Below are 27,610 nucleotides of genomic sequence, written 5' to 3' on the forward strand. Positions count from 1 at the left end.
TCAGGGCTGCAGACAGAGGCACGAGAGACACAAGACAGGGCAAGGGGCAACACAGTGGGGCAGACACTGAGAGGGGGAGCAGAGGCAGGGGAAACTGAGTCAGAGACAGATGGAGAAGATGACTGGAGGGACCACAGGCACAAGGAGAGATGGGAGAGGGGGGCAGGGAGATGGCTCAGTGGGTAAACTGCTTGCTGTGCTCGTATGAGGACCTGAGTTCAAATCCCCAACACCCACATAAAAGCCGAGGTAGGAGTGTGACATCTGCAGTCCTAGCGGTGGGGGTGGGTGGTGAAGACAGACACAGGAAGGGGGTTCCAGTCTAGTGGCAATGGTGGGCCCCAGGTTGAGTGAGTAACACTTTCTCAAAAGCTAAGATGGAGAACCACACAGGGAGACACCCAACATCCTTCTGTGGCTCCTATGTGCGTGTGTGAGCACATGCGCGCGCGCGCGCACACACACACACACACACATGTGCTCGGACGCGAGCAAGGGCACAGATGCAGATGGTGAAGAGATAGCAAGAGGGCAACAGAGATGTCGAGAACGCACATGGAAGACAAAGGGCAGGAACAGTCATCCTGATGAAGAGGCTCTGGGGAGGCAGCTGAGGCTTCCTCAGTCCGGTGCCCACAGGGTTATCTCATGGAGCCAGGGGACTGGAGGAGCTGTGGCAGTCAGGACTTCCCAGGGTATAGAGCCCCGAGCCTGTACAAGAGCCTGTCACGGTCCCCAAAGCCCGTGCTAAGGAGGGTTATCTTGCTGCACCCTCTACTCTGATTATTTTCTTATTAAATGGTTCAAGTCTTTTAAAATCATACTTCCTTCATCCCCCCGGCCCCACTCCCTGATACTTTGAGACAGGGCACAATCCAGCCTAGTCCTTGAGGCTTGCCTTGACTTAACTCCAGGATGCCTCCTTGACTACCCACCCTCCAGGATGCCTCCTTGACTACCCACCCTCCAGGATGCCTCCTTGACTACCCACCCTCCAGGATGCCTCCTTGACTACCCACCCTCCAGGATGCCTCCTTGACTACCCACCCTCCAGGATGCCTCCTTGACTACCCACCCTCCAGGATGCTTTCTTGACTACCCCCATCTCTGTACCACACCCCCAAAGGGTATGGCTCCCTGGTGGCTTTGGGGGTAGCCTTGCCACTTCCCGTTGCACCCCCTTCTCAACCTCACATCCTCTCAGAACCCATCACAGCCCCTAACTCCCACTATGGTCTGCACACATTTGTGAAGCATATGGGAACATCTGCCTCAGACAGACAGAAAGCAACTTGAAAGTGCCCGGGGCTCTGTGACAGCATGACAGGCTGCCCACGCAACCCACCTCGAACCAACCTGCTTCGATTCAGGCTCTTCCCCAGGGACTCTGACCAGGGTCCCACATAGAAATGGAGCTCCCAGCACTACTCATGACGGAGCTGAGCTAAGGAGAATCAACATGAAGAGCTTAGTACAGAAGGCACACAGACATGCCTGCGATCTCTTACACTTCCCACAGCATCCCGCAGGAGCTCCAAGATCCTGTGGCCACTCTCCTGAGTACACCAGCCCTCTGATGTTGCAAGTGGCCAGCAGACCTGACCAGGTACAGTTCTTTTCCTATATACACATCTGACATAGGGTTCAATTAACAAAATAGACTCAGTAGGAGATTAACAAGAATGACAATAAAATTTATTATAATAAACGTCATAATGAAAGTTTGTGCTTTAGGGAAATTACTGAGTAAAGTCAGGTTACTTAAGTCTCCAGGAATATTGGCAATCAACGTCATAACAGATAATTAGGAAGTGACTAGTGGGCAGGTAATATGCATATACACTGTGGACACACAAGATGGTACGCAAGTCAAGTCCTAGTCATCAGGGCAAGTTCTCAGCATATTGCTTATTTCTAGAAATTTCCATTTAATATTTTTGGACCACTGTTGACATAGACTAATTGAAAATTTGGGAAGATGGGGGAACTACTGTACTCTGTGATGTGGCAGCCATAGAGAAAAGGTAGTCAGTGAGCATACTTCGAGAACAAGGCATGGGCAGGGTTGAGTCCCCACAGACTCTTGAGTCTAAACCTTCACTGTGTCCAATGTGCTCTTTAGAAAGCAGCACGGTGGAGGGATGTTAGGCATGAACAAGGGGCCCTGGCTGCTTCTGGATCTTGGTAGCAGCTTCTTCCTAGGGAGTTGCAATATGCCTTCATGCAAGAAGACACAGCTAGTGAGTGTCCAGGGTCTTCTGGGTCCAGCACAGAGGTCTCTCTCCAGGCAAAACAGACCCTGTGTATACTGGCCGCCTCTGACGACAACCCAACTCAAGCTTGTGTGGTCTCTGAAAACTGACCAGCGGCCACCCTCAGTGTTTGGGAAATAAGAGGACAGAGCAGAGGGAGGAGACACTGTTTCTGCAGCCAGTGGTTCAGACTCATGCATCCCAGAACCAGACGTGCACCTGCTGAGATGTAGCAGAGGGCCTCACCTGAGGCCAGACCTAAACCCACTGAGGAGGAGGTATTCTGTGACTTGAGGAGTGGAAGATGGAGACAGACACCCATCAGAGAAGCATGGCACGGCAGCAGGGTCAGGATGCTTCTGGAGAACATCCCCGAAGATAAAGCAGTGTTAAAAGATGTTAAGTAAGGCTTTCAAATACAAGGCAGCCCTGGCCATCTGGGAAACCCTGAGGGTCTCTGACACCAGTACAAAGTCCCGGGACCAGTCCTGAGTGTGTAACACTGGGGACAGGTGGGGACCACAGAGATCAGGGCAGCCCAGGAAACCTGAGGGAGCCTCAGCCTGCTCAGTTTAGAACTCTAATTTTTCTCTACAAATGTTTGAATGTCAGATCAATTAAAACCAGAAAAGCAGCCAGGTCCGGGGCACAGGCCTGACATCCTAACTCCTGGGAGGCTGAAGCAGGAAGATTCAAAGTTCAACGCCAGCCTAGGCTACACAGAGAGTTCTAGGCTAACCTGGGAAACTTAGTGAGATCTTACCTCAAAATAAAACACGAGAAGTAGATCGGGGCTGTAGTTCAATGGGAGGGAGCCTGCCTAGCATGCACAGGACCCTAGGTTCAATTCCCAAAACTACAAAGCCAACTGACCAACCTAGAAAAGCCACATCGCTCAACAAAAACCACACGAAGTAAACCCTCCCTTAGCAGGAAGAACAGGCCCAGCGGGGGAGGGGGGCAGCTCCCTGCCCAAAGTCACAGCCATCTGGAGGGAGCCGGGACCAAGAGCCCTGCTGTCTGTCCACCCTGACACTCAGGAGGAAGTGAGACAGAGAGACAACAAATGGGTGTACATGCCTGGCTGATACTTCCTAACCGCTGAGCCCAGGGGCTCATGTGCCGGGCCTTACAACGGGAAATGAGATGGGAAGGTGGGTAAACTGTGAGGACGATGGGCCTCGGCCTCACATCCATCTCTCCAACCTGGCAGCTGGGTGACGCTGCAGCAGCCACCGTGGCCATCTGCTCTCTGTTCCTCTGCTGTGGGGAGAACTGGGTTAAAGGGCTACAGCTGGGTGTCAGCCAGGTTTGTAATCACTGCCTTTGATAAGGAGGAAGCTGAGGCTGGAGAAGGGCTGGCTCTGGATTCCAAGGGCCTGTCCTGTTCAGCCTGTGTCACCATCCCCTCCTATCCCCAGGAGGTGGCGGCCACTTGTACTCTGCTCTGCAAACTCTGTCCAGGGGTAGCCGAGCAGCAACAGCTCGGGGCCTTGCTTTCAAGTGAACTGGCGGTACAAAGGCAGGCTGTGCCAGCTCTCTGACCTTGCCAGCCTTCTGCCACAGACCAGCCTGGGTCAAGAGCCTGGTGGACTTGAGAATCCACTTGGCAGTCGGGCCACAAATGCCATCATCTCCTTAGCAATAATGGCCTCCCTGGTCCTCCCCAGCAATTTCTGGGGCTTGGCCCAGCCCTCCAGCTATTTCAAATGACTCATGCCCACAATTCCTCCTCAACCTGCAGCTGAGGATGGGAGAGAGGGGCATCCCAGGCCTCTGTGGTATGCCTGCAGCTGGGCCAGTTATGGCCCATGGAGCACAGTGCCTTACAGACAGCAAGGCTGAACGGGTGGCAGGGAGCAGGTACAGACTGCTGCTCAGGGGAGCTTCTGTGACGTCACTTGAAAAAAAAAATCAAAGCCACTCAAGCCATACCTAAACTCGCAAAAAGCCACACCACCCACACCCTAGCTACAAATACACCTATGATGCCACATGGACAGTGCCCCGGCGGCCTCCTGCAGTCCAAGGCATCATCACCATGTCAAGCTCTGAGGATGCACACCCATTCCCCCAACAGCGACACAAGGCCTAGAGATCTCTGCCTTTTCCCAGCCTGCTTTCGTCACCAAGGAACTCAGGGAGAATGTAACTCAGGGAGCTACATCTAGTGCCTGGGGCTCTGCTTTTGCAGTCCTGTCAAGCCACAGCCAGGTGACACCAGGCTGGACCTAGGGACCAGGACCCGCAGGGTAGTGTTTTAGACTCTGCAACAGGTGACTACTGGAAGCTGAGACCGACCGACCGATTCAGAAATCAGACTGCCTTCAAGAATGCGGTGGCGGTGGCAGTGGCAGTTCAGGGCTACAGGAACAGCTCAGTGGGTGAGAGATCATGCCATGCTGGCCTGAGGACCAGAGGCTGGGACTCCAGCCTCTCTGGAACAGGCTGGGTGTAGGCACACAGTTTCGATTACAGCAGACATTTGTAGGTCCAGGCTAGCCAAGGCTATACAGTGTGACCTTGTTTAAAAAAAAAAAAAAAAAAAAACCAGGCTGGCTCAGCAGTATGGGCCTGCAATCCCAGAGCTGGAGTTGTGAGTCAGGCAGGTCCCAGAGGCACCCTGGCTAGTCTAAGCAAAACAGCAAGTTCTGGGTTTAGTAAGAGACTCTGCCTCAAAAAAACAAAAAAACACAAGACGGCGAGCGACAGAGGAAAGACATACCACATCAACCTCTGGCCTCCCCCAAACCCACAAATGGACATGTGCACTGACACACACACCACCCACCATAATTATAAAAGGAATGTGTGGTTCAGTGGGCAGAGCACTGTCCTAGCGTGCCTGAAGCCTTGGTTTCCACCCCCAGCACTGAATAAAAGTAGCGTGGTGCATGCCTGTAACGCTGGCATTTAGGAGGTGGAAGCAGGAGGACCACAAGTCAAAGGTCATCTTCTGTTCCATAGTGAAGGCCAGCCTGACTCACAGGAGACCCTGTCTCCACTCCCCACCCCCCATACCCTTTCTTTCTGTGGGAAGAGCCCTGACTGACCACCTCTTCTGCTGCCTCTCCTCACCAAGCACAGGGAGGGAGGGAGGGAGGGAGGGAGGGAGGACAGAGGGAGAGGACAGTTCCAGGCCCCAACTCCAGCAGGTACTTTGGATGCCAACCACACATCTGATCATCACTGCTCCTTACATGCAGGTCCCAGGAACTGGCCCAGTGACATACTGGCTACTCTTCAGTCCATTAATGAGACGCTGGTTTTAACATGAACCAGGAAATCATTTATAACAAATGCATCGAAGCCAGCAGGGCCTTGACTTCTTCAGAAGAGACTAAACACATTCAGGATTATGGGAACCCTCAAGCCAGGCAGGTGGCATATGCCTCTAATTCCAGCATTCCAGAGCCGGGACCGGAGGGTGAGGAGTTCAAGGTCAGCCTGGGCTTCCTAAAACCTAGTCACAGACACCATCACAACCATCATGTACCCACAGGCAGTCCTGTCAAGTGGTAAGGCACTTTGGGAGTTTGGCAGCTCCTCCATACGTTAAGTTTTAAAGGGACCCTTTAGCCCAAGAACCCTACTCCTAGGTTAACTATTAGACAGAATTGAAAACATACATGTACCAAGAAAAAAACGTGTACAAACATTCCCAGCAGCAGTATTAATCACAGCCAAAAAGGAGCACCAACCCACTCACTGTCCATCTACAAGTCAGTCGGCAAAAAATATGTATAAATGGTCTATTCACATTAGGAAATACTATTCACTCATTAAAAAAAAAAAAAAGTACTGCTGAATGCTATGGTGGAGAAACGCTATTACAAAAGGCTGTGAAGCCTATGATTCCCTGAGGAACCACACAGAGAACTATCCAGAACAGACAAGTTCACAGACAGGCAGTAGGTGTCGGTGAAAGTGGCAAGGGCCTGGGGAGAGAGGTTTGGGAGCTGAGTGTTAATGAGTGCTGCTTTGGAGGATGTGAAAATGTCCTAAAAGTAGACAATGGGGGCAGTGCGTGACCTAAGGATCCTAAAACCCACTCAGAGACCACTTCCAAAGGGTGAGTCCTACGTACGGTTAGTGGAGCAGACCTTCAGAAAGCCGTTATGAAAAGACTTAGATAGGGTTTTTAAAACAAGATAGGGTAAACAGATAGGCTCGGGCAGAGGCGGGCACAGCGGTTCACGAATAACTTAACACCCTTCTTTAGGCTAGAGAAACAAACCCAGTTCTGCACCCCCCGGAAACAGGGGCTGGAGGAGGGGCACGTCCCCAGTCCTGAACTGGAGCCTTCCACCCCGATCTGCCTAACCAAGCTGGGCCTAACCATCAGGCAACCCTGCTGGGATGAAAGCAATAAGGGGTGTGGGGGGGAGGGCCGAAGAACAGTGCGGACGCAGGGGAGGCACGGGGGCCACGGGGCAGCCGCTTCTGGGGTGGGAGTGGGGGTGAGGGCCGAAACAGAAAGAGCCCCTTCCCCAACACACGCGCGCGCCTGGAACCCCGCGGGGGACTTTCTGCGGTCCTGGCCGGCGAGTCCTAGCGGCCGGGCACGTGACGGGCCCAGGCCTCAGTTTCCCCACGTGTAAAGCAGGAAGCCGGCGGCACGCTAGGCGGAGCAGCGAGAGGAGGCACTCGCGTTCTAAGAACCGCCGTGGGCCGCGACCTCCGCAAGTTAACTTCCCCGCGGCGCCGCGCGGGTGAGGCTCCAGGCCACGCGTGTCTCCTCCTCCCCCCCGTTACCCTCCGCGGAGGCCGGGCCGGCCTGTCCGCGCCGCCCACAGTCCCCACCGCTCCGTGCAGCCCCGACACTGCACTGGCCGAGGCCGCCGCCGCCACCTACCGTGCCCGAATCGGCGCCCGCGCAGACTCCGGCTCCCTGCCGGCCGCCTGGGAAGCGCCGCGAGGGGCGGGGCCTCGTGCCGTGACGAAAGGGGCGAGGCCTCTTGTGATCACGCCCCGCCCCTGTTGCCTAGACCGCTAGACCACGCCCCCTGCCGCGGGCCTCTCTCCGGACGATTCCAGGAGACCCGTGAAGCCTTGGGAGGCGGGACCTGGATAGGCCCTGCCCACACGGCCTCGGCCACGCCCCCGCCCCGCGGCTCGCTCTGCGGCAAGGAGGCGCTGCTAGGGGGAGGGCCGCGCGTCGTGACGCAAGAGGGGCGGGGCCTCGGCCTCGGTCCCGCCCCTCTTCCTGCGCTGCCCCGCCTTCGCCTCCGCCCTGGAGGCGGGGCTCCCGCTGCTTGGGGCCGCGGCTCTGGTTCCTACAACCCCGCGGGCGTACCCCACTCGCGCAGCGTCCTGCAGGGTTCAGCTACTCAGGCCAGCGTTCAGACGCCAAGCGGGCAGGCTGCCCTTCACCCCAGAGAGCAGCCAGCCCTAGGTGTGCATAGCAAGGGAGAAAGTGCAGGCTCGCCTCTCCCTGCGTCCTCTTTATCCTCTGTTTACACCTTAGGTACACGTGTGTGTGCTCCCTTGTTTAAAATACATTCCTGGGACCGGAGAGATGTCTCGTTTGGTAGAGACGCTGGCAATCCCCGAGACCCACGGAGAGAAGCGACTCCACATAGTTGCCCCTGACCTCCACGTGTGTGCTATGGCACACACACAGAACTAAAAATAAATATTTAAAATGAAATTCCGGGGTTTGCGAGGTGGCTCAGCGGGGTAATAGCGCCTGCCTCCAAACCTGAGAACCTGAGTTCGTTCGGAGACCCACATCACACAAGGAGAGAACAGACACCTTCGACCAACAAATTGTCGTATGACCTCTGGGATATTATGAAACAGTATCCCCCATACCCAATACAAAAATAAATATAATAAATTTCTATTCTCGTTACAACTAGCACAAATATACACGCACGCCATAGAAGTCAAGGCACACAGATGTGTGTTTGTCTTTCATTCATGCGTTCCGTAAAACAGTGCCTGTCCTGTGGGAGACGCTGGACTGACAGAGTCCCCACCTCACTGAAGCCAGCGTTGATTGAGTGCATATTTGAGACAGCAGCTGGGAGTTTCATACTATTCACAGGTGAAGAAAGATATCAGAGGTCCCAAAGGAACTTCTGCTCAGGGGAGGGCTTTATGATTCTGGAAGGAAGCTGGATCTCCCAACAAGCCTTCACAGTAGAGTGTGTGTAACTGACCAGACAGGAATAGGGGCCTAAGCTGGTCCAGGGAGGAAAAATGGAGTTCTTACACCATCACCTGAAGTTCAGGCAGGGCGGCTTGTGCTGCTAGTCCTGAAAGGCACATTAGTCACAGCAGAGTGTGGGGCAGCAGGTACAGCATCCGGTAGAGAGGTCAGCCTTGCATGAAGTTGGGTAGGCAGGACGTGGTGGAGGTGAGAGGATGCTGCCAGGCTCCTGTGTGTCGGGGAAGGGAGTCTCCACCATGTCTTGATGAAATGGAGACTGGGAAAGTGTTCCTCAGGGAAGGGCGTGGCTAGCTGTAGAGACACTTCTCTGGATGCTCTTGGGGAGGAGCAGACAGAGTTTAAGCATCTCAGAGTAGGCACAAGGGTGCAGAGGAAGGGCTCTGCTTCCAGAGTCACTGGGCAGAAAGGCGAGGTAGATCTGAGTGGATGGCTAGAGTGGGCATTCTGGCAGCCACCCAGGGTAGCAAACACTTGCAGGTTTCCATCACACTGTCACCCCCTGAAGGAAGCCCACTCCCCTGTCCCCCTTCTGCATCAACCTGGGAATCTGATGTGACATTGACGGTGGGTTAACAAGCTCATTTCTATCCCATCCCTGTCTACGGCCATACCATCCTGAACGTGCCCAATCCCGTCCATCCCATCCCTGTCCCTGGACTGGGGCCTTCCAGGATGGGCACCTCCTTCATCTGCTTGACAGCAGCGGGTTCACGGAGCATGGCGCCTAGAGAGTCTCCAGAGGATGTTTGTCAACAGCATGGGATAGAAATGTAGCACAGGTCTAACCTCTTCCTAGCACTGACCTCCCAAAAGGCAGTGTGGATGCTGTATTGATGGCTCTGCTTTCTTCAGGCACAGAGACTGTAGGCGGAGCTGTTCAGAAGAGTACTGGGGAGTGGGGGCAAAGGGTGTGGCTGAGCCGTAGATCGCTTGCCCAACACTCTCAAAACCATCCCCAGCACCACCAGGTTTGGCTTTGTTTTGTTTTTAATCATCTTCAGCCTGCCTGTTCACGCTCCCCAGCAGCCTTCTGAGGTTTCTTATCATCACCACACACATTCTACAGGGGAGGAAACCGAGGGTCAATCAGAAAATCTGGTTTGAAGGCTACAGCTGCCTCTTAGTACTAATGCGAGCTCAGGTCTCTCTCACCTTCGCAGCAGAAGGCGGATGGCAGTGGGTCCCTTCTCTGGCAGGAAGCAGGTGGAGTTACCATTTCTCTCTGGTGGTCAGGCTTCAGAGAGCACCCTTTGATCTCTGACTCAGATGACCTGCTGCCATGGTAACGCAGCTCCAAACAGGGTGCTCATCTCTGGTTTTTGTCCTGTCATTTTTGTTTATTTGCTTTCTCTCTCTCTCTCTCTCTCTCTCTCTCTCTCTCTCTCTCTCTCTGTGTGTGTGTGTGTGTGTGTGTGTGTGTGTGTGTGTGTAGCTAGGTGAGTCTGCCCATCCAGGTATGTGTGTCTCAGGGCAACCTGAAGTGTTACATTCTGGAATCCTATTTACCTCCTTTGAGACAGGGTCTCTCATTGGCCAGAAGCTCACCAATTAGGCTAGACTGGCTGGCGCACAAGCCCCCATCCTCCTGTCCCTGCCTCCCCAGTGCTTGGATTACAAGCACACCCTTCACCACCCAGCATTTTCATAGGTTCTGGGCATTGAGCTCATGTCTTCATGCTCGCAAGGCAAGAGCTTTAGTGACTGGTCCATCTCCCCAAACCCTTTCATTTTTTTTTTGAAACAGGGTGTCACTATACAGCACAGGTTGGTCTTGAACTCATGATCACACTGCCTCGGTGTCCCAAGAGCTGGGATTAATCATGTACCATCACCACCAGCTTTAGATGCTCACCTCTCTAGAGCCTCCCTGGGACACCCTGGAACCATATTCTCATGAACTCAGCTGCTGTGTGCTCTCCAGGATCTGATGCTGCTGACTGATGCTGACCAGTGCCCCTAAGCATTTCCAGGGCTACTCCTGCCTACTCTGCACACAGACACACACACACACACACACACACACACACACACACACACACACACAAAACCTATGTTGTACCTCAGACTTGGAAGATATGGGTTAGGTGCTCCAACAGGGAGACACTGTCTTCCCAGAGGCCTTGGAGTCCAATATCCACAATCTGGGATCAAATGTGGGGGTGAGGGGGTGGGAGTTCCCAGCTGAATTGCAGCTGTAAGCCCAGTGTGAGGGGCAGGACTCCAGTCTCCTGGAGAGTCTTCCAGAAAAGTGGGCCCTGCAACCAGCCCATTTTTCTTCAGTGTCACCCCTAAATCGTGTTTTGAGTTGAGGTGGAAACTGGGTTTTGGTTTCAAAACACAGTGTGGCTTTTCACCTTGAAGCTCTGCCGGAGTTCTTCCCCAGCTGGCCAGGGCCTCACACATTCAGTCCAGGACAAGCTGGAGTCAGGACCTGGGGCAGGAGCAGCAGGTTCAGGGTGCCTGCTGGGATCACCCTGGCCTTGGATGTGTCCTTTTCCTCCCCAGTGTTTATTTTGCTTAGAGTCTTTTGTAGGCTTTGTTTTTCTTACAGAGTGTCTTACTGCTTGTAAATTTGCTGGCAAAACGATAAATAATAAAAAAATAATGACTGTTATTTCCTCCTGGGTTTTTGTGTTTGTTTTGGCAAGTGTGTGTATCTAATCTCAAGGATGCTAATTTGCCCAATGTGTTTCACCCATGAGTACCATCAAGAAAATATGAATATCACTGAGCCGAGAGCAAAGGAAGGCATTTTAAGATTAATCAAGCTGGTGAATCCCTGCTCTTTCTCCCCCCTCTCTTTCCCTTCCTCCCTCAGTCCCTCCCCTTCCTTCCCTCTCCTCTCTCTCCCTGCCCCACTGTTCCCCTGTCCCCCTGTCACCAGCTGCCCTCCCCAGGGTCTCCCTCAACTCCCTACACAGTAGAAGACATCTTTGACTATCTGATCTCCCCTCCTCCACCTCACAAGTGTTTTTATTATAGGCATGTGGTACCACACCCAGGATTTTCTGTGCTGGGATCAAACCCAGGCATGCGAACAGGCTAGGCAAGTGTCTACCAACTGAGCTGCAGCCTCCAGCGCCTGTCTTCTTCTAGGACTCATCCGATCAACACAAGTAAAAGAAAACGGTCCTGTAAATAAGATCAAAATCGTTCTTTCAACAAGCATGAAATAAAAATTCAGAGTGACCGGATAGCAGAATCGATGTCCATGGAAATCAACTTTCTCTTTGTGGAAATGTGAGATCAAGGTGCATCATGCTATCTGCAGGACCTTGGAGCTAAGCAATTGTGAAGGTTAAGTTCATGTGGCTTTTGACTGTGGGCTCTGCTCTGCTCCGGAGGTGGTGGCAGGAGGATCGAAAGTTTCAGATTATCCTTGGCCACACAATCAATTCAAGGCCCGCCTGGACTATAATATCAAAGAGAAAATAAAGCTGTGTGCACACCCTAGGAGCTCAAGGCAGTGAGAAAAATGAGAGGGAGGAAGAGAAAGAAAGAAATAAAATGATGGTAGGAATTGACAGCTCCTGGTGGGGGATCTCCGCAGCCTGCCCTCAGACTCAGTCATGGAAGATTGGTGATGTGTTACAGAGAACCATAGCTTCAGAATCTTGGGTTTGGGGGGACAGTGGGGATAACGATTGGCAGAGGGAAGGGCAAGACCCAGAACGAAGCCATTCACGGGACACATCCTAGGGCCCAACAAGAAGCACAGACCAAATATTTGTGCCTCTGGATCATCCCAGGGATCCTGGCCCACAAACCAGCCCGTCTTCTTGCCCAAGATGCCCAGAACCAAAGTCTGGGCAAGAGGCAGGATGTAGACACCATAGCACTAGACCCAAGGAAGGCTAGGCAACATGACGCCTCTGCTTTGAAGCCCCAGCAAGCCCAGGGAGAGGTGTTAGGAGGCTCCACCTTCTTTATCACTTTCATCTCCTGCCCACTTGGCCTCCCAACCTGTCCTCACTTCTGCCCACACAACCACCAAGCTGCTGCCCCCACCCCAGGATGCTTTGCTCTCTGCACAAGCTCTCTGCACCCATGCCTGTACTCATGGGGTAGCAAAGCTACCAGGCACAGCTGTGCAAGCAGGCCTCCATGCAGGGTGTTGCTTCCACACTGCAGATGTCACAGGCTTCGCCTGGCAGTCTCTAGCAGGTAACAGGAAGGTGCACCTGTTTTCTTTTAATCACCTATACATTGGTGCCATCTGGGCCAGCAGGGCTCCACTGTTTGCTCTGCCTCGCATACAGCCTTCCCTGGGCTTCAGGCTTCATGAAGCTGATTATGGATCCACCATCACCTGAGCCTCGTCTCCTGGAAGATATCCATAGCAATACCCTTCTCGATACGTCTGGCTAACGTCAGTCAATGCTAACTGCTGATAACAGGAGTCAATAATGCCTGGTAGAGATTTCCGGAAGACATGGTTCTGGGTGGACCCGTGGGCTGAATTGATTACTCAAAAGTACACTCCTTTCAATCTTCTTTGCTTAAACAGGAACATTAATAAAAGAAAAATCTCAGCTGGTTTCTGCTTTTCTCCAACTCTCGCTAATGACCCACTGAGTCATGTCAGGAACGAGCCAGCTTTAGAGTCAGGGAAGTGGTACCTACCGCTGAGACTCAACTTCTGTCTACAGTATTATGAGGCTGGGTGTCTGCTTCCTGGAGTGTTATAATAAAGTTTTATTTACAAATCAGTGAGTCTATTTAAGGTTCCAAGTGCAAATGCACACCAGACCATATGCAAGTCGAGGAGAAAGTCACCTGGGGGTAGCTGGGAGGATGAGAGTTTGATGTGCAGGATCCGAAGCCAGACTGCCTGGATTTGGGAGCAGACACTCACTGTGTGACCCTGGGCAAGTCCGTTCCCATCTCTGAGCCTGCTGGTCTTCACATGTTCAACTGAAAGGATTATGATGCTAATCTAAAGTAGGCTCAAAGCTATAGTGAGATTATGTGAAAACTCTAGTGATTGTTCCCAATGGCACACTCCTGTGATCTCAGCACTCAGGAGGCCGAGGCAGGAAGATCCTGAGTTCAAGGCTAGCCTGGGCTACATAGCAAGGCCTTGTCTTTTAATAGATATTATTTTACGTGCATGCATGTTTTGTCTGCATGAATGTATGTGCATCCCATGCATCCCTGGGGTCTATGGAAGCCAGAAGAGAGCATCAGATCCACTAAGACTGAAGCTATAGCTGTTTGTAAGCTGACATGTGGGTACTGGACATTGAACCCAGGTCCTCTGGAAGTGCAGCCAGTGCTCTTAACCACTGAGCCACCTCAACAGCCTCTAGACCTTGTCTTAATACATAAGTAAACAAACAAGCAAGCAAATAGGCTGTGGATGTAGCTTAGTTGGTAGAACTCTTGCCTAGCAGGTGCAAAGCCCTGGGTTCAATCCCCAGCAGCATGGTGGCTCACACCTCTAAGAAGAAGGCAGCTCAGAAATTTAAAGTTATCTTCCACGACCCAGGGAGTGCAGAAATCCAAGGTCATCCTTGACTATACAGGAAACTCGAGGCCGGCTTGGAACGTATGACCTGCTCCCTCCCTCGACAAAAATGATCTTTGTAGTGATTTCTGTGTCTATGATTGATTGTTCTAATTGTTACCACAACTAGGTGTCGAAGGTAGACACACACTGTTCACAGACCCATGGGTATTTCGGCTGTGGGAACTTTTATTGGCAGGGGGCGAGGGGACACTGAGGCAGGGAGGGCTGCAGGTGGGAGGGGGGCAGCTTGGCTCATTTAGGGGGCTCAGCGGTCAGCACTGGGAAGCAGCCCTCATGATGCCACTGGCGGTCCCGCAGGCGACGGACGGCCTGCATCTGCGGCTGGAAGGCACCCCACTCATTCCAGTGTCTGAAGTCGCCTGGTTCCAGCAGATACTGGTAGCCACGGTAGCCTGGGTACTGGTAGCCCACCCATCTGGGAAGAGAGCAGGAAAGGTGTAGAGGCGTCCAGAGTCCCTTCCCCAACCTCTTTTTTGCTACCCGTCTGGTAGCTAGTGTCCCAGCAGGGCTCAAGCATCTGCCCCAGCTTGGCCCTTTCTGTCTCATGCCCTGAGGCACGGCCTTCCCCTTTCTGATAGCCTCAGTATTCTCCTCTAAAAGGTGGGCACAGTCATGTGGCTGCTGTTTTGCACATGCTTGGGGACCAGATGGAGTGAATGCCCCCACTGTAGGCAATAAGTCCACACCCATGGGTCCAGGAAGAACAGAATCCAATTCGTGAGTCTTGAGCTCTCTCTCTCTCTCTCAGGCAATAAGAACAAGGCATCAAGATCCATGTCTCCAAACCTGGGTGTCTTTCCTGTGCAGTAAGTCTCTCTGGCTACTGTAATCACTGTCCAGTGTCAGGTAACCTAGAGCCAAGCCGAGATGCTGAGCCACGTGGGGTGTGGATGGCGGTGACTCCACTCCCTCCCTTTCTGATGAGGACTCCCTTTGTTTGATGGGTGCATGCAGTACAAAGGTACCTTCACCAAGGAATGGTACAGTCAGTGATTCTAGGTTCAGTCCTTGCCCAGACACAAGCCAGCTCTTCCCAAGCCCTTCTCTGACCCATTGCTGGCCACTGGCTAGTTTCTGTGGAGGAATAGCCAGATCCCATGCAGTTCCTTCCACCCTGCCAGAGGTGGATAGCTCAGGCTCAACCATGTCCACACTGTACAGGGCACACTGGTGTCTCTAGTACTGGGCAGAGGAACCTTCTCTAAGCAGAGAGTGGCCTCAATCCAAGCCTCCCCTCTGTGTGCCCAGCACGTGCCCGGCTCTCAGACAAGACTCTGAGGGGGGAATAGATGAGGACACAGGTTCAGGGGAGAAGGAAAAGGGAGCTAGGGAAAAGCTGCCATCCTGCGGGCATTATAGGAAGGCAGAAAAGGACACTCATCTCCAGGGGCCAGGACTTGAGGCAAGGCATGTGACTCTCCTTAGGTTCTTGAGGAAGTAGGGTTAAGGGCTCTGCTTGGGAACCTCAGATGCCAGGAACCTCACCCACCCACTGTGCAGCCAGCAGCATTGAGATGCAGACAGAGTGCCATTTCACCCAGGGACCTCTGTCCACATCAGTTCTGGCCAGGGCTCCATTACTCCTGAGCAGCTGAGAGTCTCTCCACTGTGGCTAGTACTTACACGGAGGTGGAACTTGTCACACGCCACAGAGACATGTGATCTGTTGGCAGAACCCCAGGACCGAGTCCTAAAGAGACTCTGTGTGTGTGTGTGTGTGTGTGTGTGTGTGTGTGTGTGTGTGTGTGTGTATTTCTGTGTACATCTCTATGTGTCTCTGTGTGTCTCTGAGTGTCTTTGTGTATATCTGTGTTGTGAATATGGAGGGGGGTTACTAGGATTTTCCCAGGGACCTGATGTGACATTTCATCTCTGGCAACCTTAGCCTCTGACTCTGCACTTGCTGCGGGGACCCAGAACCTGGATGCTTACGTGCCACCAGAGACGGTCACACTGCCCACACGGTCACAGAAGCCATATACCCAGAGGCTGGGCACGTCATCCTCTTGAATCTCCATGGTGTTGCCCTTGAAGTTGGCCCCTTCAAACAGGCAGATCTTATGCTCTTGAGAATCCTGGAGAGGCCAAGACCAGTCAGAAATGGAAGCAGACGGGGGAGGAGAAAGGGGTGGGGAGGGACCTCTGGGCCTTGCCTAGGGCAGACCCTCCTCATCTGGGAAGAGGGGATAATGGTTGCTACATCTCTGGTGCCCAAGGATAAAATGAGATCATCCACACAGGCTTAAGTCCGTATGTGGAAGTGTGTGACATCACCCTGCTGCATATTGGTTTACATCACACAGCCAGCAAAAGATAGTACTTTTCAGAGAAGTGCCACTCCCAATTCCCAGCAGCCTCTGAGGTATTGGGGAGCCCCGTTCAATGTCTTTCTATATGAACTTCTTCTAATCAGAGTGAGCTACAACGGAATAGATCGGGTCTGAGTCCTGACTGTAGTCCTTATGCCTAATACTTTGGGCGTTTCTCTCTGTCCCTCAAGCCTCAGTGCATTCTGCCATAGAATGGGTTTTCTGGCACTTCACCCATGGGACTGTGGGTAATGGACCTGGAAGAGACGGAAGCCTTGAATGTCAGCATAGAAGGAGTTCTGGCCGGGACTGGTGGGTTTTCTTTCTTGTTTGTTTGGTTTTTTTTTTGTTTTGTTTTGAGGTGCCGGGGGGCAGGGAATCCCGATCCTGCTACATGCTAGGCAAGTGCTCTGCCACTGAGCCCCAACCCCAACCCACATTGAGTCCTAATGGATGAAATTCCACGGAGAGGAACAGCCAGCAGCGCACAGCGAGGCCCAGCCCATTTGCTGACAAGCCGTGCAGCGTGAAGAAGTTCATTTTCCACGTTTGGGCCTCAGTTTCCTTATTGTTACAATGAGTGTTGTAATGGCTTCTGTCTGCTAGGGCTGCTGTACAGACTCCACAAAAGGAAGGCAAAGCACCCAGCATACAGTAGGTGCTTAATAAAGGGGTACTTTAGTCACCGTTGTTAACTAGCAACGGGGGATGGCAGGGCACACACACGTCCTTCAGTGAGACACAGTGGAAGACTATTAGTGAAGTAAGTCAGTCCAGGGAAGGGATGTGGATCAAGGGAGGTGTCATAGGAGGAGGGAAATTTAGGAAGGACTTTGTAGGTCAAATAGGAGTATGAGAGCCAGAAGAAGGGAAGTAGGGCAGAGGTCAGACTGAGCGAAGAGAAGGCATAGACAAAGGCTGTGGTGCAGGACAGCAAACGTCCCTGAAAGGGGATGTGTGGTGTGAGGTAGGGATGGAGACTCAGGAGACATGGTCAGCAACGCAAGGTCACTACTTAATCAATGCCAGTGACTGTTACCTATAACTGTCGCCGTCTTGAGGACCTTGTGGAGGGTCAGCCAGTCTGTGGCTCCCCACTGTGATGGAGGTGAGACCTCATTGTCCCCATAAAGCCCCGTGGGACCCCACCTCTCAGACACACCTTCCCACTCTGCCCCACTCACGTCTACTCCTTCTGTAGCAGCCCTGTCTTTCAGGTGCTAATGTTTAGTTTAGGCTAGTTGGAGCCTTCTGCAGGACTCTGCCCTCACTGGTCCCTGCACAGCTTTTCCTCCAGCTCTCCTTGGGCTGACTCAGCTCTCAACCCTCAGGTGCTGGCTGCCCTGCCCACTGCCAACCAGCCCCAGTTCCCCTACCCCACCCTAAGCAGCACAGGCAAGGTTTCTGGTTACAGATGGGCTTCCAGAGCCTAGGGTGGAGCTGGCAGAATCCAGCCATCCTGAAGTGCCTAATAGGGTCTCGACTATGTAGCCCTGACTGGCCTGGACTTGACTCTGTAGATCAGCTTGGCCGTAAACTCTCAGAGATCTGCCTGCCTCTGTCTCCTTGAGTGCTGGGTGAAAGGTGTGCGCCAACAATGAACAGGCTTGATTTTGGAAATAACTCTAATTTTCATGAAAGCAGAATGAGATGCAGACAGGGAACCCAGGAGTGAGGCATGTGGGTTATGTGGGGGGTGAGGTACTCAGGAGAAGGACAATGGTGGCCCAGGACCAGGACTGTCACAGAGGACACAGAGGACAAGTCAGACCATGGCCCTAAGCGTAAGAGGCTGCCCGGGGTGGGGGGGGGGGGGGGGTGAAGGAAAGGAGCTAGTGCCCCCCGGCTGCACCTATAGATTTGGAACTAAGTAATCTGGGGTGAGGTTGGGTGTTAAGAGTTTTTCACTTTTTCTAATATATTTTATCTAAATAACTATGTCTAAAATATGATCATAATTTTAATTTGGCCAGTGTGATCGTGAGAGGATGAGCTTTTACACTTGTGAGAAAGACATGGTGGTGCATTTAAAACCAGGAGTGTGTCTCAGGCTTATCACACATCTCCATCCAGACCAGACAAATCTCACAGGTTCAGTAAACTACTTAGGATCTGATTGTGGTGATGCACGCCTGCAACCCCAGGAGAAACATGAAGCCTGGGCTACGGGGTGGGCACTGTCTCAAAACACAAAGCAATACACACAACAACAACAACAACTACAAATGGTTAGTGCTTACTATATCAGAGAGCATCCTCTAGAGCAGTGTTCTCAACCTTCCTAAGGCTGAGACCCTTTAGTACAGTTCCTTATGTTGTGGTGACCCCCAACCATAAAATTATTTTTGTTGATATTTCATAACTGTAATTTTGCTACTGTTATGAACTGGAATGTAATGTGGGTTTTTTTGTTTGTTTGTTTGTTTTTTGAGGTAGAGTTTTAGGCAAAGGGGTCATGACCCACAGGTTAAGAACCATTACTATTCATTGGCTCAGCCCTAGTTGAACATGCTTCCCAGCTGCACCCATTATGCAGATGGACATACAATGCCTTCAAGGGTTTGAAGCTCATCTCTGAGTTCTTACAGTGTGCTCTGTGAAGGCTGAAATCTAGCCTGGGATTCTCAACATGCTGCAAGCACTCTGGCTGCCTAACCCACTGTGATGCATTAGTAACGCCTCATCGTCCTGGGCGAGCCTTCATTAATGCGCTTTCTTCACAGACATTCCCACCTCAAGAGGTGAGAGTCGGTGCTGTCAGAGCCTGGCACGCGTGAGTAAGAAGTAATTGGCTCATGACTCATAATCAATTCATAATCCTGGAACAACTACGCACCATGTGGGACTGTCTCCACGATCGGGATTCATCTCCTTTATGCTGATCTAAACATCACAAAGCTAATTCAGCATGTTCTCAAGATGTCACAACTGTCTTCCCCCAAAGTCCCTTGCTTAGTCACTTCACAACTTTCTTCTTTTCTTTTTTTTTGCAACGAGGTCACACTTAGAGTCAAGGCTAGATTTGAACTCCGTCCTCCTGCCTCCTCCTCTCCTGTGCTGGGATCATGGTCCCGTGTCACGGTAGACCTCTGTCCCAGTCCCAGCCACTCACCATCCTGACGGGCCGGAAGGACATGAGCCGGTCGCTGCGGTAACTGCTGGTCCAGGTGTCCCAGCGTGGGTACTCGCCCTTCTCCAGGACAAACATCTCCCCACGGAAGGCAGATTGCTCAAAGGCCACCCAGCTGAGCACAAGAAGGACCAACAGGGACAGAAACTGAAAGGTGAATGCATCAGCAAGTGCCCCCCACAGCACAGCAGCCCAGGCACCAAAATGAAAACCCTCCCCAGCACAGCAGCCCAGGCGCCGAAATGAAAACCCGAAGTGGGTCCAACTGGTCTGGGTTTCATTCTGCACTATAGCCGCTGCTTTTATGTGACTGCAGACAAATGGCTTTTCCTCTCCCAGTCTTCATCTCTTTACCTACACTAACATTTTCTGGAGTTGGCAAAGGATGAAATGAGATATTGTTTGTAATTATCTGAGCAAATTATTTTAGCACATATGGGATTTACACAGGCTTTAAATACTTTAAGGACCTGGGACCCACTAACTTACCAAGAAATATTTTCTTTTAAGCTCACTAATAGCTGGAAGAAAGTCTCTGCTGCTGCTAATGTAGCTCTAATACCTACTGGTGGCTTCTTTCCAACCACGAGAGCAGCAGACACTGGCCCCAGCCCTGCAGGCCAGGGTATGAAGTGCTGCTTTGGGATCAAAGCAAGGTTTCTCATAGGTACCCACGACTTACAACAGAACTAGGTCTTCGATTGCCAGAATGGTGTAAGCTTGTGTTCAAAGGATCATTTAAAATAAAACACAGGAGCTGGGCATGGTGATGCACCCTGCAATCCCAGAACAGTAAAACACAGGAGCTGGGTATGGTGATACACTCTGCAATCCCAGCACAGGGGAGAGGCAGTAAGATCATATCTGTGGCCAGCCTGGGCTACACCGTGAGATTCTGTCTTCAAACAAGGAAACAAAATCAAAGGAAGCAAATGTGAGTAGTCCCAGAAGTTCAGATATGAGAGAAAAGTGAATTCACATTTGCTGAGAACTAGCCTGGCAGCCAGGAGGCCCACAGTTAGGGTGGGGAGTGCAGACAATAAGTCTGGTAGTGAGTCTCAGGCACCTGTGAATTTTCATGATGTGGCATGATGCTGAATTTTCTTGGTCTTTCACAGAGAGTAAATTGGACATTTAAAATAGTGGGGGGATTTCATTGTGGTTTGATTAGGACGATTAGGGTAAAGATTTGGGGGGGGTAATTCTTACTCTATGTGTTTGGAATTCAAGGGACGAAGAGAGACCCAGTAGAACATCACTATGAGTGTTATCTTCCTGAGGGCTGCTGGGACCGTCTCACCAGAAAGATGGCAATGGGGAGACATCATCATGGGCTGAGAAAGAAGCACCCCAGGAGCCTCAGGATCTTGTCTGAAGGATGAGCCAACCACAGTGAAGAAGTGACAGAGTGGAATATGTGGACCTGTCCTCAAAGAACGTTACTGAGGTTTTGTTAGCAGACTGGAGAAGAAGAGCAAAAGATGGATGGATGATGGATGGATGGATGGATGGATGATGGATGGATGGATGGATGGATGATGGATGGATGATGGATGGGTGGATGGATGGATGGATGGATGGATGATGGATGGATGATGGATGGATGGATGGATGGATGATGGATGGGTGGATGGATGGATGAGTGGATGGATGGATGATGGATGGATGGATGGATGGATGGATGATGGATGGGTGGATGGATGGGTGGCTGATGGATGGATGATGGATGGATGGATGGATGGATGGATGATGGATGGATGGATGGATGGATGGATGATGGATGGATGATGGATGGATGGATGGATGGATGATGGATGGGTGGATGGATGGATGGATGATGGATGGGTGGATGGATGGATGGATGGATGGATGATGGATGGGTGGATGGATGGATGATGGATGGATGATGGATGGGTGGATGGATGGATGATGGATGGATGATGGATGGGTGGATGGATGGATGGATGATGGATGTATGTATGTATGGATGGATGATGGATGGGTGAATGGATGGATGAGTGGATGGATGGCTATAGATGGATGAATAGATGGCTATAGATTAATGGATGGATGGATGGATGATGGATGGATGGATGGATGGACAGATGGATGATGGATGGTTGACTGGATGGATGATGGATGAAGGGGTGGATGGATGATAAACATATGGCTATAGATGAATGGGTGGATGGATGGATGGATGGACAGATGGATGATGAATGGTTGACTGGATGGATGATGGATGAAGGGGTGACTGGATGATAAACATATGGCTATTGATGAATGGATGGATGGATATAGTTGAATGGATGTATGAGTGTATGCAGAGAGAAAAGGACAGGTGGACAGGGGATGACAGGAGGAAGGATGTGTAGATGGCTGAGTAGTCAGATGAATGAACAGATAGATGGATATAGGGATGGAAACAGATAATAAAAGAGAATGGATGGATACTGGACTGATAGATGGATGCACAGATGGATAGTGACACATGTGATGGACAGAATGGGTGGTGGATGGGGCAGGAACCTCAGAAGGTGGTGCCACACAGGGATGAAGACCAGAGACTATGGGAAATGACAGAGCTGGGTTCTAATCCCAGCTCATCATTGACTTACTCACCACATGACTTGGAACCATCCCTGAGGGTCATTGAACGTCAGGAAAAGAAGAAGAAATGACTGCCTGTGCATCGCTGGGAAGTTTGAGGGTCTGAACCCAGGGAACTCATGGAGCGGACTCGACATGAGGCTCCCACGGTAATCTCCTCTATGACTAGAGGTGAGAAAGCTGCTGCTTATGTAAGACAAGACCGATGTGGTCTAGCCACCTGCTGCTCTCTCTCCACACACCTCTGTCCTCTTTGGGTAGCCTGTGAGGACTCTATCAACAGTGTCCCAGTGTCCAGCCTCATTGCCTATGGCTCATCTGAGCCAGAAGCAAGAAGAGGAGGACAGGGATCAAGTGGAGCCTCAGGCCTGAGGGGTGGTACCCAACCCAGTCATGCCATGGTGTCAGGTTTCAGGCTGAGATCTCCCAAGTCTCATGGTACCTCCTCAGTAAATGTCTCCTCTCCTCTCCTTTCATGCTCATCTCTTCTTTATCCTTTCTTCCCACACACTTGCTGATCCTGACACAGCCCTTGCCCCTGGATCTCAGGCCTATGTCTGTCCCTTTCGGACACAACCCCCTGAACACACACACACACAAAAAAAAAAAAAAAAAAAAAAAAAAAAAGAAAGAAAGAAAGAAAGAAAAGGAAGGAAGAAAGAAAGGACATGGGCATAGCTGTCTGTTGTCTGTCTTTTTGAGGAGAAATACTCTGGCTTTGAGTCATCAGCATCCCAAACATTCTGAAACCTCAAGATGGCCACATCCAGCAGTTCCTGTCCCAAATGGGCTTTAGGGGATGGGTGGGGCTGAGTTAGGGCTGACCACACCAAGGATGGAGTGGATGCAAGAGGCATGAGTGGTCCCCAAAAAGAACATAGACCATGGTGTGCTGCTGGAACTCCCAGGGAAGCAGGGGAAATATATGGCCATCACTGTCGCCTGCCTGCCAAGCTTGAATGTCTACAGTGCCAACCCCACTCTGCCTCAGAATCTCGTTGTTTAGAGTCAAGGAAGCAGGCTTGGAGATGGAACAAGATACAGGAAGGAGTGAGCATTGGGAACCTAAGTAGGTCTGATCTCAATCTGGCTTTGAGCCCAAACTGGCTTCCCTTTGTACTATGGGCAGTTTGAGATGCCTTAAACATTGGCTGGCCATACACACACACACACACACACACACACACACACACACACACACACACACACACCCCAGAGGATTTCATGGTGGAGGAAAGAATAGCAGAGACATCATGATGGCCTCATGGAGATAGCCCTGAGGAGTTTGCCCACTGCTTCTGAGAACTGGGAGTGAAATCCAACAGCCTGTGACAGATGTGGGCTCTGCCACTCAGCATAGGGTAACCTCGCCCATTGACTTAGTCCTTCAGATCCTCCATCTCCCTGACTGTTGACTGGCAAAGGGGTTAGCCCTCTCTTAGACAACTTGGTGTTGTTATAGGTGACATGCAATGCACTTGGTTTTTACACTATAGATGTTTGGGAGAGGGGATGGCTGGGGACATGTGGTTCCTCCCATGGTAGCCTTGCACTGTTCAGGTCACCTCTGAGTCTGTTTCCTATCTATGAGGGAACGCAGAGAAGCTAGGGAAAGACCAAGGAGAGACTACTTGGTGCCAGGCTAATGTAGCTGTTTTGTGGCAGAGCACGTCCCTCCCCCTCCAGCACTCACGGTCCTGAGATGACTATCAGACTGCGCACTCGGTCAAAGCCACGGTCCCCCAGGTTCAGGCACTCCCCAGAGAATTCAACCCGACGGCCCTGGAAGTTTTCCTGCTCGAAGGCGACCAGCTGCAAAGAGAAACCACCCACATCCAGGAGGGCAGATTGAGGAACGGCCCGGCTGCATGACCCTGACCCCAAGCCAAATCTGCGAGATGAGGGGCTCAGGTCCAACAACTCCTGAAGGGCATGTGTCAGTCAAAGTAGGTAGGGCCTGGATCTCACCAGGATGCCATCAGCCTCAGTTTGTGAATGAGCCTACCCTCCAGTCTTCCCACTATCAGTACCGTAGTCAGGTGTAGGAATGGGGTCCTGTGCCTCCCAGGCTCCCATCCAAGGGCTCTCTATGTAGCCTAGACTGACCTGGAATTTATTCTGTAAGCTGGACTAGCCCTGAACTTGGGATCCTCTGGCCTCCACCACCGAGTGTTGGGACTAAGTGTGTGTGTGTGTCACTGGGCCCAGTCCTTCTAGTTCCTTCTCTGTATTATTTCTCAGCCTGGCATAACCTCTTCACCGGGAGTCCCCTGGATCTTCCACATCCTAACTCAGGTTCCAGGCTACATGTGTGGTCCTGACCATGTTCTAGGTGCAGATGCCACCTTCACCAGGAAGCCTTCTGGGATTGCTCCTCCTTTACCCTGGGCAGGGGCTGAATGCCTCACACTGTGACATCCCTCATAGCCAGGTACAACCCTGGGAAGCCACCACTGCCTCTGAGTCTCCCTCCTTCACCTCCTCTTCCACCTCTTCTTCCTCCTCCTCCTCCTCTTCCTTCTCTTTTTCTTTTCCAAACCTCTACCTCCAAAGAGCTCCTTCAGGGCAGGGCAGGGCATGAGCTGTTTTCTTGTTTGCGGGACCAAATATAGGTAAGGCTCACTAGTCCATAACCCAGCGCACAGCCAACCCCTCCCTCCCCTCTGCACCTCTCATTTGGATCTTTACACATTTTCTGTACCACACCACAACTCTGTCATTCAGTGGTGTCAAGGCAACTCTCTGGCGCCAGGCCCAGGTGGCAGATGCTTGGCATTGGAGAGATCATGGGGTGGGGAGGAGGTAGGATCCTAAGGAACCCTTAGGGTCAGGTAGAGGGTTTTCACCAAATCTTAGCTTATATATGGATTGTGGGTTTGCAGGTAGGTGTTTGCTACCTTGTTAAAAAGTAAATTTAAGTTAATGATTAAATTCAATTTACACAAAGCAAAGCCAGCCACATCTGGGTCTGGTGTGAGTCATAAACCAAGTGTGGCCAGGGCTGTACCTGAGGGTGAAGCCACCACAAATGAAATCTCGAGGGCAGAGAGTCTAGCTCTCCAGGAGTCCTGCAACCTGGACCTTGGGGGAAAGTTTCCAGGAAGATCAGAGTGGCCTGGTGGCCTGGTGGCTCTCCTAGAATGAGTGGTTCTTGCCACCAAACACACTCCTCTCCTGTCTCTGGCTTTGCCAACCTCTATGTTCCCACATGTGGGCTGGCCTGGCAGCAGCTGTCTTGCATCAAGAGTGGTTCACATTCTAGTGGATTCCCTTTTCTTCCAGGCATGTGGAAGCCCTAAGGTTCCCAGACTGTCCGGGAAGGAAGAGGCTGTGGAGGATGGGGAGCAGGCCAGAGAGGATGGGGAGCAGGCCAGGGAGGATGGGGAGCAGGCCAGGGAGGATGGGGAGCAGGCCAGGGAGGATGGGGAGCAGAAAGAGTCAGAGGAAGGAAATCATAGAGAGGGAGCAACTCAGAAACAGAAAGGAGAGATCTGCCAAGGGGAGAGAATGAGGGAGGGGAGGAAGAGAAGGAGGGATGAGGAAGATGTGGATTGGTAAGCCTTCCCCACCCCTCCCATCCTTACCCTGTAGCTCCCAGGAGGCAGGTCCCCTACTTTGGCACTGGGCCTGGGCACAGAAGCTGGGACTGGGGTGGGGCCAGGGGCTGGGGCCGGCCCTGTGGTCGGGCCCCCCTTTCCCTTGCCATCAGACCCCGGGTTCACTGCCGCTGTGGTCGAGGCCTTAGCAGCCTGAGACATGGTTCCTGACGCTGCAAAGAAAAAGAAACCTTTGGGCTGGGTGATTCGGGGGTGGCCATCCCAAGCTGTCCCCACCCTTATGCTTCTCACCCATGTCAACAGGCTCCTTCACAGACATCGACTCTGCCTGGGAAACAGAAGCATTGACTTTGTCTCTCCCCTGCGCTGTGTCCTTCCATTGAGCCCCGCACTCTGCTCTTCCCTTCCTTGGCCCCTTGTGCTTGTTAGCTGTCACATGTGTTAGTAGCATGGCTTTGCCTCACCAGATGAGTGACAGTCATACTCGGGAGTGTTCCATCAAAAACAATAATGAATGCCTCACACCCTGACCTTAACTGTGGGCTAGCCGGGGTCAGGATCTCCCTCTAGAATCTAGCTGGAGTAAAGGTGTCCTGCAGCCCACACTGCAGTCAGCTCCCACCTCAACCGGCAGATGGACAGGCACCTGGGTTACTAAATGCAACCTGGTAAACACTCCTGTCTGGGACAGCTCCTTAGCACTTGTCTCTGTGCCAGGGGCATGGGAGCTGCCCAGAGAGCAAGTGTGTGTGTGTGTGTGTGTGTGTGTGTGTGTGTGTGTGTGTGTGTCCTGAACCTCTCACAGCCATCCATCTGCCCCTGGCATCCTCTGAGGGCAGATGTGGGTTTGCAAATACTAGCCTGGCACTTGGGTTTGGGAGGTGCAAAAGGAGGGAACAGCATGCTTCCGACGCTCTACACCGGAACTGTGCCTTGTGGGCATTGGGTGGAGGGGACTCTGGTCCCTCAAGAAACACAGCCTTCTCGGCATGGGTCTTTGCTGACAGCACTGTCCCCTGGGGCAAACGCACCCAAGATTCTGCTGATAGTTTACTAACCACTGGAACCCTGGGACTGCCCAGAGCAAGCTCCTTGGGTCCAGCTGCGTTCCGGACATCCTTTCTCTAACTAGGGCGAGCGCACACCTCCCAGCCTTCTGCAGGAAGACTGGCTGCTCAGCCCACACATCTGGGCCACATCTGGGGGTTTCAGCCACCCTCCACCTTGTCCCTGGAAAACACTCCCCAGAGGCTGGGCTTCTTTCCCAGCATGTGTTCATTCTCCCCCCCCCCTCCTCCTCTGGCCAATACTTCCACCACTGCTTGCCTCTCTGCCTCCCTCCCTGTCTTCCTGTTTTGTTGTTTTGAGATAGGGTCCTTCTCTCTAGCCCAGGCTAGTCTCCAGTGCTCAGCAATCCTCCTGCCTCAGCCTCCTGAGTGCTGGCCAGACAAGCGTGCATGAGGAACAGCTCTGGTTCTTGCTTCGTCTCGGTGTCTGCTTCCTCCTAGTTCTTCACCCCTCTCTCTTTCTGTTTTCACCCTCCCTCTCTTTATTTCCATTTCCCCCAGTTCTCTGGCAGGATGGCAGTCCCCTCTTACCTGTGTTGGAGGACAGGCGGGTGGCTGTGGGTGCCTCAGGGCCGACCCCCCATTTTATAACCTGGCAGACGCCAGGGTCTATAGTGTGCAGCACAAAGAGGTAGCTGGCTCAGCAGGCTTGGACAGGGTCCAGGGCGGGCTCTGCCCTGGTACTGCACAGGCTAGCACTTTCCATTGTGGGGCAGGAACACAGAGAAACCCTGGCCCCAGCCCTATTCTGACTACAGAGTCCATTACCCTGGCTGGAGACAGGCCCAGGGCCCTGCTGGCTGCCAGCCTAGGGTAAGGATGGGGCACCAAACACAGCGTGGCTTCGGAAGTCTCTCCCTCTAGGGGTCTCAGTCTGAAGGTACAGGGTACATGTCTCCCTGTGGGATGCCGCACAGAACTGAGCATGAATGTGTTGCATAAAGACAGAAGGGCTCTCAGTCCATGGCCCGTTCCTGAGC

The 27,610-nt window shown here is 52.2% G+C and overlaps 2 protein-coding genes across 2 annotated transcripts in view; both read right to left on the reverse strand.

Annotated features, from left to right (window-relative positions):
* Window positions 1–7,185, reverse strand: part of Tpst2 (tyrosylprotein sulfotransferase 2) — a 34,414-nt gene extending 27,229 nt beyond the window's left edge. Inside the window, exon 1 of the mRNA XM_036171715.1 lies at window positions 7,108–7,185. The gene's annotated coding sequence lies outside the window, so the exon portion shown is untranslated. The remainder of the gene's footprint in view (window positions 1–7,107) is intronic.
* Window positions 7,186–14,102: 6,917 nt separating this feature from the next.
* Crybb1 (crystallin beta B1) lies at window positions 14,103–27,260 on the reverse strand. The gene is made up of 6 exons (XM_036172313.1): window positions 27,162–27,260; window positions 25,591–25,775; window positions 23,700–23,818; window positions 19,379–19,511; window positions 15,890–16,032; window positions 14,103–14,372 (listed from the first exon to the last, which is right to left on the reverse strand). The coding sequence occupies exons 2-6, from the start codon at window positions 25,762–25,764 to the stop codon at window positions 14,189–14,191; spliced, it is 753 nt and encodes a 250-aa protein (XP_036028206.1). The 5' UTR covers window positions 25,765–25,775; window positions 27,162–27,260; the 3' UTR covers window positions 14,103–14,188.
* Between the last annotated feature and the right edge of the window lie 350 nt (window positions 27,261–27,610).

This window comes from Onychomys torridus, chromosome 22, assembly GCF_903995425.1.
Source record: "Onychomys torridus chromosome 22, mOncTor1.1, whole genome shotgun sequence".
In the NCBI taxonomy this organism is placed as follows: Eukaryota; Metazoa; Chordata; class Mammalia; order Rodentia; family Cricetidae; genus Onychomys; species Onychomys torridus.